The sequence below is a fragment of the Balaenoptera acutorostrata genome, chromosome 17 (genome assembly GCF_949987535.1).
Source record: "Balaenoptera acutorostrata chromosome 17, mBalAcu1.1, whole genome shotgun sequence".
In the NCBI taxonomy this organism is placed as follows: Eukaryota; Metazoa; Chordata; class Mammalia; order Artiodactyla; family Balaenopteridae; genus Balaenoptera; species Balaenoptera acutorostrata.
Window position 1 is genome coordinate 44,662,369 of NC_080080.1, and position 15,225 is coordinate 44,677,593.

The following is a 15,225-nucleotide window of genomic DNA, read 5'->3' on the forward strand; positions in this document are numbered from 1 at the left end:
GGCTGGCCAAACAAAACCCTGCCCAGTACCTCGCCCAGCATGAACAGCTGCTTCTGGATGCCAGCACCACCTCACCTGTTGACTCCTCAGAGCTGCTTCTCGATGTGAACGAAAACGGGAAGAGGCGAACTCCAGACAGGTGAGAGGGAGGAGGACCCCAGACCTGCAGTATGAGGACATGTTTCATGTCATGTTTAAACTGCTGACTGACACCTCTTGCAAAATAATAATAAGCTAGAGTGGCCATCTAGGGAATCTTGCTCTGGCCTGGGGTGTTACAGAGTGATGAGTCTCTGGCCTGTGTCATTTAGCTTTTTGTGCAGGTTAATCTTTGCTACTTGTAATTTTTTTTTTTTTTTAAGTTTAATTGACCTACAACACTATGATATTTCCAGATGTACAATCTAGTGACTTGATTTTTCTATACATTACAAATGGTCACCACCACTGCTTGCAATATTAAAGGAAAAGGTAAAGATGAATGATATTCAAATATGCCAAGTGCCACTGATGGTTATTAGACACACAGTCAATACAGGCATACCTTGTTTTATTGCACTTTATTGTGCTTCACAGATACTGCTTTTCTTTCTTTCTTTCTTTTTTCTTTTTTTTTTTTAAAACAAATCGAAGGTTTGTGGCACTCTGCATGGAATCACTCTATTGGCACCATTTTTCCAGTAGCAGTTGCTCATTTTGTGTCTCTGTGCAATTCTGTGAGAATTTGGTAATTCTCACAATATTTCAAACTTCTTCATTATTATATTTGTTATGGTAATCTGTGGTCAGTAATCTTTAATGTTAACCATTGTAATTGTTTTGGCATTTTTTACAAATAAAGTATTTTTTAAATTAAGGTATATACATTTTTTTTTAAGACATAGTGCTACTGCACAGTTAAGAGACTACAGTATAGTGTAAACATAACTTTTATATGCACAGGGAAACCAAAAAAAATTGTGTGACTGGCTTTATTGTGATATTTGCTTCACTATGGTGGTCTGCAACTGAACATACATTATCTCCAAGGGTATCCCTGTATTAAAATTATCATTTACTATGTAATTCATCCCAACCACATATTTTACCCTTCAGTGTTAGGAAACTTGTTATTCTAAGTTTCCTCAAAACATGGTGGTTTTGAAATCTGGCCTAAGCACAATGCAGTAGCTATTTAATTTGGGTTTCATATGAACTAAGAGAAAACTTCTGGGAAGCTAGATGGACTGAGTGAAGATAAGAGTTAAGTAATAGAACTTATAGATGACATTTTTGCTGAAAAATTTTATCAGTCAATATTCATTCTATCAGGTACTCTGCTCTAATAACTGAGAATTCTAAGAAATGTAAAATAAAACCCCTTCTCCATTAAACCTTACGAATTAGTTGTTGAATAAGGCATACACATGAAACTTCCAATGTACCTTACTAAAATAATTTTCCTGAATACCTCAGCCTCACATATAAATATTTTCTAATACAGGAATATAAAGTCTTATCAGCATCTTGCATAGTATTTGTAAAATATGGAGAATCTTAAAATGAAACTATATTCAGAAACTTATTTGTTATATGCTTTGTTTCCTTTTTCTACTTATCCATTCACTCTTTCTGCATTTTATCAGGGAAGCGTAGACCAGCCTTTGAGAAGTTAACACCCTGGCACAGATTCCTAGGACCTTATGATCCTTGGAGCTGCTCAGAGACATCTATCTGTGACGAACTTAGCTACCCTTAAGTGTATAGTTTGCAAATCAGAATGTTATTAAAAGCCAGCCAGTTTACATACAGTTATTATATAATCCTCTGTTAAGTAGTTTTTATGCTACAATCTCTGGAATTTTTCTCCTCTTGACATAGGATCTCTTAATAGTTTAAAATGCCTAAAGCAAAAGATTAAACGTTAGTTTACTTCTGACGTACTGTAGACCCACCTCCATACATGACCTACCAACAGTGCTACTTTCTTATTTTCGCAAGTTGTATTTCCATAGTCATATTTAAGCATTTAGTACTTTAGCTTTTAAAGGCAGCTGCTTAATCCAGGTGTCTGAGTGGTGTGTCTACATGATACTAAAAACCAAGAAGCAGCCCAAAGATAGATGATTCACATGTGTATTCCTGTCTGATCCTAACCATTTACCCTGCAGGGAATCAGTACTACGTGCTGGTATTGAGATGTTTCAGCTCCATTTTTCCAAGATAGTGTGGTAAAGGAAATTAAGGAGGGACTAGATGGAAAATTGGGAAGAAGAATATTTATTTGGGTGGAAGAGAGGATAACAGGGAAAGGTTTAGATAGCTGTGATAAATGTAAAGGTAATCCTATAGGCAAAATTGGAAATGGACACAATCTATTCTAGAAACTCTAACTGCTAAATAACCATAACAGGCAGAATGAAAACTTGCTTTATCCACTTCTCTATATTCCCAGCACTTTTCTCCACTGGTTCTTTCCCAGTGTTTTATATGTGACTATACTGTGACTTTAGACCTCCCTTGAACAGTGCTGAGGTAAGCCCTTGGCAATGTGCTAACATTGATATGGAAACTTCATATAAATTCCACAGAAAATCAGCATTTTTGTTTTGATGATCTGTAGCTGTGCGTGCATGCATGTTTGCATTCAGTCAGGTAGAACTTTCTTAAAAGAGCCTTCAGTGTTTTTCTCCCTCTGGTTATCCATAGAAAGTTGCTGGAGTCAGAATTCACACAGTTGCTCTTTGGGTGGAACATTCTTTTTCAAGTGGAACCCTGAAGTGTGCGTTATAATGGAAAGATGGCAAATGGATTTCCTTAGAGTTAGGAGGAAGGGTAATGAGACTATGTTGTGTAAATACATTTGTATCTTGTGGGAATTTGATCAGAGCCAAGAAAATATGGGCCTCTACAGTATTTCTTTGCATATATTTTCTGCATCTTGTTTGCATGTGCATTTTCCTCTTCTCTGGTTATTTATCTGTATATCCAGATCTACTATATGAAATTTTATAGAGTATGGAGCTGTTTGACAGCAGAGCTTTTTTTTTGTTTTACTGAATGTTTTGTTGGTGCATATGGTCTGACATGGATGAGCAGCCACGGTGAGATTTTGGAGTCTATTAAACTGGCTCATTAAAAAGATCAATCTGTTTCTGTAATAACACTGGGAACCATCCGTCAGTAAAAGAGGGAAAAACTGACACCTGAGGAGAAAACACATTTTGATAATTTGTTCGTGACATGTCACGAACAAAAGCACGCTCTATATTTTGTTTACAACTTTGGGGCTTAAATTCTGTGATGATTGCTGATTTAATCTACTAAACAGTCCTCACGTATTTCAGGGATGGGTTTTGGCAAATGTAACTTCTCATCCTTAAATGTGATTGTCACTGGTTATATTTTTTTCTTTTTTTAAGCATTACTTTTATTTACAGAGAAATGAATACTCTGGGGAAGTCTATGGATTTTTTTTTTTTTTTTCCTGTATGGAACAGTAAAATTTATTCTACTTCTTTTAAAAAATAGCTCTAGGGTGAGTCCCTGAACAACTATACTAGATTTGTAGGTCTGTGGTAGAATAACTTAGAACCCAAATTAGACAATTTTCATTTAAAAATCGTGCTATTTTTTTCCTAAAATGTTAGAGAAAGTTAATAGAAAGTTCTGATTTCTATTCTTTGTTCATATGTAAAAGTTTACTGTTTATCTTGCCATTTTGTGATGGGAAAAGCTGAGGAAGGGAATACAGACCTTTTTTGGAGCTGATTAAATGAAGAGACCACTTTCAAACAGAGACTAGAAGTTGAGTCCTCTTTAAAACTGCTCACCATGATGGTCATGAAAACACAGTTTCAAATGGAGTGAGGAGGGAAAGAGCAGTTAGACAAAGGCTGCATTTTTTTGAGACTACAAAATAGTTTAAAATGACTACATTTAAAAGGATACTTTTTTTTTGGTTAATTATCATTTGATGTCTTTTCTCACAGCTTTGATGCTGCAGCTTTTGTTATATTTGTCGTTAACATTGTGCTCTCACCTGTTATGCCGATTTTCTGACTCAGAATCTTTCTGGCTTAAATTGAATGATCATTGGTTTTGTATGGGTAACACTGTCTCCACTGCCTTCCTCCCCGTTTCAAGTGATTTATGTTAAATATTAATCCCCTTCATCTATCTATCTCTATATCTATATATTTATATATAATCATTTTAATGTAATTATGCTTTAAATTACTCTCAGTTTAACACGTCTTGGTTTTTATTATGAAGGCCAGATGGTTGCATTAATATGTATTTCCTCCACCCCCAATTATTAAACATTATTTTCTAAAAAGATTTTCTTGAGCTTTAGAAGTATGTAATTTGTTAGCTGGGAGCAATCTTATAGATTTACGAGGCCAATCCTTTATCTTGAGAAAACTAAGGCCGAAAGAACTTGCTTAAAGTTACAGAGCTTCTTAGTGGAGAAATTTACCTACCTGAAATGTTCCAGTTGCACAAAATATGATTTAATGTGCAGAATGTAAACAAGGAAAGCTTAACTAAGAATTGTGTCTTTTTCCCTCCTTACTTTCCCTCATTTATTTTTTCTCTGTAATTGCTCGCGTGGGCAAATGCAACAGTATAATATTCTGAGGTTTTATAAATTTTTATAATGATAGAGGATTCACAGTAAGCCAGATTTCCTGGCTTAATGAGTAAACTAGAAAACACTGAATGTTGGAGGGTCATAAGGCAGTCATTTTGAAACCGTGTTGGTTGAATGTATAAGATTTGTCAGCAAAGAACACACCAGCTGAACCTATTAAATCCATTTTTCCTTTTCTGCAAAATGAATGAGATTTCAATATTTTTGTCTTTCTAAAGAGAAAAGGTAGGTGCACTTTATAAGGAATTGTAGGGACTTCCCTGGCGGTCCAGTGGTTAAGACTCAGCACTTCCAATGCAAGGGGCATGGGTTCAATCCCCGATCGGGGAACTACAATCCCACATGTCACGTGGCACGGCCAAAAAAAAAAGAAAAGAAAAATTATAAGGAATTGTAGAATTAATTGACTATGCAAAAAAGAATTAAATTTTTATTATCTGCTGCATTCAGTTTTCTGTGAAAAAATATAAGGGATTTATATTATATTCACACATTCTTGTTTTGTGTTGCATTTTTTAATGCATTCATCAGTTTCAAGAAGAGAGTAATCATCCCTGTAGAAATGATTTTTTCTTTTTTTTGTATTAGTCATATCAATTGTGGAGGCTTCTAGTGAAATTGCATTAAGTTGCATTTACATGATGAGAAAGATTGTGTGGCTGTAGAGAACATTTTGGTCTCCACACTCCAGCCTCAGCGTAAACTTGCTACTTATTTTTGCTGCTCTCCTAGGGTCTGGCTCTGCTGAACATTGTTCATGCCTTAGTCTATATTCTGACTGATGGTTTCTGTTCTTTGCACTAGTTCTTATATATAATAATTCTATTCATACTTTGCAGGCTAACTCAAGACAGGTTCTACTATTTGAATGAAGGCCTCCCAATCATGAATATTATAATAATGGTTACTATTTACTGAGCACTTAAGATGTGCCAGGCCCATGCTAAGTAATTTACATATGAACACACAGCACTTATTTCCTGACAGTCCTATTGCTTAGGTTCATGCTGGCTGGATAATATGTCTGAGGTCACATGGCTTGTAAGAGGCACTGATGGGATTCTAAACCCTAGGTTCTCTGACTTGAATGCCCACACTCTTTTAACTATGTTTGTAATACCCCAGCCTCTGAACGCCTCAACTTGAAAAATAAGTGCTTTGGTTAAGTTGTTGAATGCCAAATATATGTTAGGCTCTTTATGTAGAGTCTCTCATGTAGTCCTCTCAGTAGCTCTGAAATAATTGCCCCTATTCTGTGACTCAGAGAGATTAAGCCTCCTCAGTTCATATGGCCAGCAAATAGCAGAGCCAAAATTTGAAGCCAGCTCCATAGCCCCTGCTCTTTCAAATGTAGTGATCTTTTCGCCTTCTGATCTCCCATACCACTTTTGTACTCTTTTTATGGTACCTACTGAGTTCAGGTCCTGCGTAACAGTATAGAAGTCTTGTACCACTAACTAAACTGTGTTTATGGTAAAAAATTTCTTGCTAGCACGCTTCCAAAAAGCATTTAAGTCTACTACTAAACCATAATCTTAGGAGGGTGTTGGGGATCATGTCTTGCTTACTTTTGTATGTCCAGTAAAGCTCAGGATAGTGCATGTTACACATACCGGCTATCTAAAACAAAACAAAGCAAAACACCACAAACACAAAACAACAACAACAAAACACTAGTTGAACAAATAAATAATCAAAATTAAACTTAATACAGTCGTTTTTAGCAGTATAGCAAATGGCCCTCTCCCCTAAGAGTTTTTTTGCTTTCTTGTTTACTTTCTTTCTATCATTTTAAAAGATGTGTCTCTGAAACACCTACAGCCATGAAAACAGCCAGGAACAAAGTGCCATGATTGATTCACTAACAAGAAAAAATTAGAGGGCTCCAGTTGAAATGTGTAGATGACAGATTAGAATAAGAAAGCGTAGTTCCACAGGCTAGAAAGCCCAGAGATAAACCCACACACATGTGGTCACCTTATCTTTGACATAGGAGGCAAGAATATACAATGGAGAAAAGACAGCCTCTTCAATAAGTGGTGCTGGGGAAACTGGACAGCTACATGTAAAAGAATGAAATTAGAACGCTTCCTAACACCATACACAAAAATAAACTCAAAATGAATTAAAGACCTAAATGTAAGGCCAGACACTAAAACTCTTAGAGGAAAACATAGGCAGAACACTCTGTGACATAAATCATAGCAAAATCCTTTTTGACCCACCTCCTAGAGTGGAAATAAAAACAAAAATAAACAAATGGGACGTAATGAAACTTAAAAGCTTTTGCACAGCAAAGGAAACCATAAACAAAATGAAAAGACAGCCCTCAGAATACGAGAAGATATTTGCAAATGAAGCAACTGACAAAGGATTAATCTCCAAAATTTACAAGCAGCCCATGAGCTCAATATCCAAAAAACAAACAGTCCAAAAATGGGCCCAAAAATAGAACTACCGTATGACACAGCAATCCCACTACTGGGCATATACCCTGAGAAAACCATAATTCAAAAAGAGTCATGTACCACAATGTTCATTGCAGCTCTATTTACAATAGCCAGGACATGGAAGCAACCTAAATGTCCATCGACAGATGAATGGATGAAGAAGATGTGGCACATATATACAATGGAATATTACTCAGCCATAAAAAGAAATGAAATTGAGTTATTTGTAGTGAGGTGGATGGACCTAGAGTCTGTCATACAGAGTGAAGTATGTCAGACAGAGGAAAACAAATACTGTATGCTAACACATACATATGGAATCTAAAAAAAAAAAATGGTTATGAAGAACCTAGGGGCAGGACAGGAATAAAGACGCAGATGTAGAGAATGGACTTGAGGACACAGAGAGGGGGAAGGGTAAGCTGGGACGAAGTGAGAGAGTGGCATGGACTTATATACACTACCAAATGTAAAATAGATAGTGGGAAGCAGCCACATAGCATAGAGGGATCAGCTCGGTGCTTTGTGACCACCTGGAGGGGTGGGATAGGGAGGTTGGGAGGGAGACGTAAGAGGGAGGCGATATGGGGATATATGTATACATAAAGCTGATTCACTTTGTTATAAAGCAGAAACTAACACACCATTGTAAAGCAATTATACTCCAATAAAGATGTTAAAAAATAAATAAAAATAAAAAAGTAAAAAACAAACAAAAACCAAAAATGGGCCCAAGGCCTAAATAGACATTTCTCCGAAGAAGACATACAGATGGCCAACAAACGCATGAAAATATGCTCAGCATCACTAATCATTAGAGAAATGCAAATCAAAACCACAGTGAGGTATCACCTCACACCAGTCAGAATGGCCATCATCAAAAAATCTACAAACAATAAATACTGGAGAGGGTGTGGAAAAAAGGGAACCCTCCTGCACTGTTGGTGGGAATGTAAATTGATACAGCCACTATGGAGAACAGTATGGAGGTTCCTTAAAAAACCAGGAATAGAATTACCATATGACCCAGCAGTCCCACTACTGGGCATATACCCTGAGAAAACCATAATTCAAAAAGATACATGTACCGCAATGTTCACTGCAGCTCTATTTATGATAACGAGGACATGGAAGCCACCTAAATGTCCATCAACAGGTGAATGGATAAAGAAGATGTGGCACATATATACTGGAATATTACTCAGACATAAAGAACAAAATTGAGTTATTTGTAGTGAGGTGGATGGACCTAGAGTCTGTCATACAGAGTGAAGTAAGTCAGAAAGAGAAAAACAAATACCGTATGCTAACGCATATATATGGAATCTAGAAAAATGGTACTGATGAACTTAGTGGCAGGGCAGGAATAAATACGCAGATGTAGAGAATGGACTTGAGAACGAGGGGAAGAAGAGGCTGGTATGTAGTAAGAGAGTAACATTGACATATGTACACTACCAAATGTAAGGTAGATAGCTAGTGGGAAGCTGCTGCATAGCACAGGGAGATCAGCTCGGTGCTTTGTGACGACCTAGAGGGGTGGGCTAAGGACGGTGGGAGGGAGGCTCTAGAGGGAGGGGATATGGGGATATATGTATGCATATAGCTAATTCACTTTGTTGTACAGCAGAAACTGACACAACATTGTAAAGCAATTATACTCCAATAAAGATGTATTAAAAGAAAAAACAAAAATGTGGTTCCAGACAGCAGGAGCAGTAGCAACTAAATACTTCAGCAGTGGTCAGAAATTAGTGAAGACAAGGGGACAGTCGCTCCCAGGCAGTCTGACTGTTCAGCAGATGGAGAGCTCCAGGGACATGTGCCTCAAGGTTTCCACCTTCTCCTTGGGTGAGGGAAGGCTCTGGGAACCCACAAATTGTAATCCTGAAGGGTCCAGGTATCTTGTTTTTGTCTGGAGGGGCCAACATCTACCTGCATCTATCTTATTTACTCCAGAAGGTGTTAGTCCGCTGCTCAGGAAGTTATCTCCTAGGTTGTGGTTCAGCAATAGAGAGATGGAAGGCACTTCTTTACATGTGGCCCAGTAGTGTTGGTCCTGTGTCACTCAGTGCTTTGTTTTTCACCATCTAAACATCCCACTTCCTGCAGGGTGATATTTCTGCAAACATAGAAATCCCCGCAGGTTGTCCATGAAGAATCAGGTTTGATTTTCTTTTTAAGGAAGCAGGGGAATTTGTGATGTATTTTGTTTCAGATATATTATTCAATACCAATATAGGGTGTTATATAAAATTCTTATCTAAACTCACCTATTTCCTAAAAATTCCTGAAGAGACCTTTGACTGAGTTGTGTTTTGAAAATATGATGCCCTAAATGACCACTCCCCCGCCCTTTAATTCAGTGTCTAGTCTTTCTGTGGAAGCCTTAACAAACTGCATGTGTTAGAAAAAGGAAGGAAGCTTTGTTTAAGATTAAGTTATTAATGTCTTTGGGCTTTACTTTAACAGAACTGTCACCTCCTGAGATTTAGATGTATGCTTCTTTCTAAAATACAAAAGTAAAGAATTGGTTTTTTTTTAAAGACTCAGCCAGTATCTCAGCCCTGGTTCTGGCTGAGATGCCTGCAGTGTAAGACGAGGGCATGATAAGGCCAAGATAATGTGTCCTGGGGTAGGGCAGAAGGACCTATGCCAGAGAAGCTTATGAGACCAGCAGCAGGACTTTTTTTTGGAGAAGAAAGTTATAGAGTGACTTTCAAGTTTCTATTTTGGTGGCTAAGTAGAAGGTGGCATAATTGACTGCTGCAGGAAGTACCAGAGAAAGACAAGGTCAGTTTAGACATGTGCCGTTTGAAATACGTGTGGTCAGTTGGAGAAGTCAACCTAAGGCATGTATTTATTTGTAACAGGACTAATTATCAGAATTTTTAAGTTTCTTCCTTGCCATTCTCAGGTTTATTATGCTGTACCAATTTGCCTTTCCCTAGAACAATGTTTTAGTGCTGTTTTCCCCACTTAAAAAAACATTTTAAGCTAGAAAAAAACTTATGTCTGTTCCTGTCATGTAAGAAATTGATTGGTCCTTTTATTCTAGTTATTGCCACGATCTTAATAATTTCTTTCTTCATTCTTCCCCATTTTCATGTTACTAAGGAATTGTCAGTGCATACTAGCCTATTATGACATTTAAAATATTTTATATAAAGGAAAGTTTTTTAAAAAGTTTGTTTTCTTTCTCAAATAAGTCAGTTTACAGCCTCTGTTTTGAGGAGCTGAGAGAGAACAGCCTGAAGTGGGGTAAGCTGTAAATTAGGTTGTCTCTTAAGTGTTTTTTTTTTTTTAAACATGTATTGTTTCCTATTAGTTTCATTTTACTGGGCAGGAAACTGAAGCCAGGTTATCTCAGGGTCACACAGCTGAGTCCTGAGCAGTCTTCTACTCTTAGGACATCAGACCCTGAGAGAGAAGTGATTGGGATCTAATTGTTGAAGCAGTTAGGTTATATTCAGGAAAATTTCTCCTGGAAGGGAGATAGAATATAAAAAACAAACCAAAAAATGCCTTCTAGAAACCCATGAGACATGACAGACTTCCCACTAGAATTTGAGTTATTTTGAGAGTATGCTGGTATGGGACAATGAAAAGTATTTCTTAGTTTTGCCTAATACATTTTGAGAAGGTAAGAAACATTCAAATTTGGAATTTGCCCCCAGGCAAATGAGGTTTTAGATAGTTTTAGGCATTTCTAAGAAGCAGACAAACAAATAGCAATTAAGTTGTTTTGGTTAGCTTTCTGGACATACATCCTTTGAATAGGGTTGGCTTTATAGGTAGACATGAGTCATTGGAGGAAGCACTCCCTGATGTCTCATAACTATTTCTGTGGGCTGTTTGAATGCTTTGCTGCTAAAATATACCTACCTCTGTGAGGTGATGAGCTTTATTGTTTCAATAGCTGCAAGAGTGCTAAGACCCAGAATAGGGACTGTCACTGCAAGGACGTGATAGAAATGACAGGACAGACTCAGGAGCTAGCCCTGCTTCTTAGGACATTACTGTCCTTGCTTTAGGAGGGAAAAAAGCTTCAGTACAGGCTCACTGAAGTAATAGCACTGATCAGAGGGTTGATCTGACAGCAAAGATAAATAACGTATCTAACTACTTTGAAAATAGGAAGAATTCTTCCAGTGTTGAATGTTCTTGTTATCTTTGAACAAGGAGACACAAAACCAGTAAGTTGAGTTGGTTTGACACAGTTGGATCAAAGATGTTTTGATATTTAGAAATGTTTTGATGTTTATATATTTAGGCTGCTATAAGGTATTTAGAGAATATTTTCTATTTTTGCACAAAAAATCAGCTGTAAGTAGTACGTTGTTCAAAGCAAAGAACAGAGAAGTTCTCTGTTGGTTCAGGTGGTTGACTTAGACAAAATTTGGCCAGTGGACCATTAGATTTGTGTGTTTCGATCTACATAACCATGACCTTTATTTATTTATTTACTTACTTATTTAAATTGAGGCGTAGTTGATGTACAATATTATGGAATTTTCAGGTGTACAACATAGTGATTTATAATTTTTAAAGGTTATACTCCACTTATAATTATTATAAAATATTGGCTATATTCCCTGTGCTGTACAAGTGACATTTAGAAATAAATATAGAATAACTGAATTGCAGAGTTTTCAAAGTAGAAGGGACCTCAGAAATTATCCTAGTCCAGTGGTTTTCAAACTTGATTTTAGCAGCTTTTTCCTTCAAAAATGAAACCTTAGGTGGAACCTCAACTTTTAAAATAGATAAGAATGATAAGTGGGTTCCTCTGGCCCTTTATATCTTGATTGTTTGGGGTAAAAGCTCTTTATTGCCCGCAGAATCCCTAAGCACCTCAAGTGGCACAGTTTGAAAACCACTGATCTAGTCCAACCCTTTCATTTTACAGATGAGCAAACTGAGGTCCAGAGAGGTTAAGTGACTTGTCCAAGGTCACACAGCTAGTCGTGGAAGAGCCAGGACTAAATCTCAGGTCTCTTGATTCCCAGTCCAGTGCTCTTTCCACTACACCACACTGCCAGTAAGGTAGGTGCTGTGTTGACATTATATTCATAGCTACTAATAGTCTTCAGTATTTTCCAACTGATTTATGCTGGAAATGTTTATGCATTGAATGTTGAAGTGTATTATTCAGAAATGTGTAGGATATGGAAATACAGATTAGAATCACATAAATATCCTCTTAGAAGATATATCTATCTAGAATGTTTCCATTCACTTTTAAAAATTATTTTGAAGCAGTGCATTGTAATGTTTGAGACATTTTAGTCTGGTCAATGATCAATATGGATGGAGTCAGAATATTTTACTGTAGACACTTTGACAGGAGCAGCATTGAGACTTCTGTTTGACACTCCCATGGGGACCATGCCCTGCTGGCATTTCCAGTGTTGGACAGTCTCCTGGCTCCAGAACATCTTTCGCCAGCATGTATTGGGCATGTATTCATTTCCCATTGAACTCTGCAGTTTCCCTCAGTTCTTAGTGTGCCTGTACCTTCTATCTCTAACTCCTCTGTCGTTTATAATCTGATGTGTGCAAATTGTCACTGGGGCTCTACCCTAAAGGGACATAAAGGGCAATTCATTGTAGAATCCTCTAGCCCCTAATGATCTCTGTTGTCAAGTCAGTTTCCATTCAAATCCCTCCAGTTTTCAGACAAAGACTATCCCTGGGCACTAGGAAAGTGGAAAAAGTGTCTAAAGTATCTAAACCTAACCAACCTAAAATCAAAAAAAGGTGTGCAGATGGAAATTCCCTGGCAGTCCAGTGGGTAGGCATTGCCATGGCCTGTGTTCAGTCCCTGGTCGGGGAACTAAGATCCCACAAGCCGCACGGCAAGGCCAAAAAAAAAAAAAAAAAAAAAAAAAAAAAAAAAAAAAAAAAGGACACGCAGAAATCTGTAGCTACTGTGATTTGGTAGAATTCTTATGGGGAAATTTCCCAGGGAAAATAGATGCTGCCACTGGTCTAAGGATAGAGAGCTGGTCTTGTGAGGAGAGCCAGCTACTAGGTAAAAAATTAGTTTGGGAGCTGTGCTTGCAGTCAAAGTGGAGGTGATGCATTCCTATCCTTACAGACTATATTGAGTTCATCTCTTAGAGATACATTCAGTCAGAAAATACTTCTTTAACCCTACTTCTGTTTGAGAATCTAGGAGCAGTTATCAGGTCTCATTTATAGAATGTGTTCCTTCTGAAAGACAAGTACAGTTTTGTGTATCACATGATGAAATGCAGTCAGGGTGTGCCTTCCCTGCCCTAAGATCTCATGACTTCACACAGGTCACTTGTGCTCTCCGGGCATGTGTTTCCTCAACTTTAAAAGAAAGGGGTTTGCCCCGATCTTTCTTCTAATCCCAGCTAGCTCTGTATGACTGCTGATTGATTATCTTGGTAGCCCAAGGTAATGTCAGTCCCAGACATACATTGTTTTATTGCATTAATTCAGTTAATTCAGTTTGATCAGTGCTTTCTAATAGAACTTTCTGACATCATGGAAATGATCTGTATCTGTGCTGTCCAGTACCATAGCCACTAGCCACAGGTGGCAATTACACTTGCAGTGTGGCTATTGCTACTGAAGAACTGGATTTTAAACTTTATTGAATGTTAATTCACTTTTTTTAAATAAATTTATTTATTTATTCATTTATTTAATTTTTGGCTGCATTGGGTCTTTGTTGCTGTGTGCGGGCTTTCTCTAGTTGAGGCGAGCAGGGGCTACTCTTCGTTGCGGTGCACGGGCTTCTCATTGCGGTGGCTTCTCTTGTTGCAGAGCACAGGCTCTAGGCGCGCAGGCTTCAGTAGTTGTGGCACGCGGGCTCAGTAGTTGTGGCTCGCGGGCTCTAGAGCACAGGCTCAGTAGCTGTGGCGCACAGGCTTAGTTGCTCCGCGGCATGTGGGATCTTCCTGGACCAGGGCTCGAACCCGTGTCCCCTGCATTGGCAGGCGGATTCTTAACCACTGCGCCACCAGGGAAGCCCTGTTAATTCACTTTTAATTTAAGCAGCCACATGTGGCTACTGTATTGAACAACACAGCTCATAGATGTCCTCTGACACGGAAGTCAGACACAGCTTGGATCAGTGCAATAGGTATACCTGAAGAATTCACCAAAAGAGTGATGCTGTTGTACCTTGATGAATCTTCACCAAATACAGTTGATCCAAGGGTAATTTGTTAGAAATCAGGTGTTCACTTTTGAATGAAAATGTTATGTGCAGAGTGGAGATCTTGCTTCCTCTTATTTGTGACCGAACCACATGAGCTTCAACTGAAAGATGTTTGCTAATTTGATGAGAAGTGGAACATTTTCTCCTGTGCAGTCATGTGATCATTTAGGCCTCAGCATGGGTTTTAGTGAATTCCCACAGGTCTAGGAAGCTGAGTTGAGAAAGTTTCTGGCAAGTAAAAGAATATTCTGTTTATATTACAAGTTCAAATGTGAGTGTCCGAACTATGCTGGTTTCTGAGTACATTATGAAACAAACTCTTTTTCTTCCTCCCTCAGAACCAAAGAAAATGGCTTTGACAGAGAGCCTTTGCACTCAGAACATCCAAGCAAGCGACCATGCACTATTAGCCCAGGCCAGCGGTACAGTCCAAATAATGGCTTATCCTACCAGCCCAATGGCCTGCCTCACCCCACCCCTCCTCCACCTCAGCATTACCGTTTGGATGATATGGCCATTGCCCACCACTACAGGGACTCCTATCGACACCCCAGCCACAGGGACCTCAGGGACAGAAACAGACCTATGGGTAAGACTGAAGGATCTCTTCACTTCTTATGGGACTGTATTCTTCAAGACTTGCATCATTACTTCTCAGCTAAACTTGAGGCTTGATATCTGTGATGGGGTAAAAATTCCCTTTCTTTCTATAGTGTCTCCTTTATGAGAAAACTTTGTTGGTATTACTGTGTCCTTTAACAGCTGTGCTTTCTCTCTCTTAATTACTTACGTTCTTTGTGACAGCAGGGTATTATTTTGCGGGGGGGCATCTAAATACAACCTCCTCAACTGTATTAACATATGCAAAACAAGTGTTTAATTTTTTTTTTTAATATGAGGGATTTCGTATGTAGTTACTCTGCCACAAGTATTTTTAAAAAATCAGT

General features: G+C 38.1%; 1 protein-coding gene across 1 annotated transcript in view; it reads left to right on the forward strand.

The window, feature by feature from the left end:
- The window catches only part of RUNX1T1 (RUNX1 partner transcriptional co-repressor 1), a 130,312-nt gene that overhangs the window by 83,298 nt on the left and 31,789 nt on the right, over window positions 1-15,225 (forward strand). The window contains 2 exon segments of the mRNA XM_007177490.3: window positions 1-139; window positions 14,617-14,867. The exon segment at window positions 1-139 is cut by the window's left edge and continues 43 nt beyond it. Of these exon segments, the coding sequence (XP_007177552.1) occupies window positions 1-139; window positions 14,617-14,867 (390 nt within the window).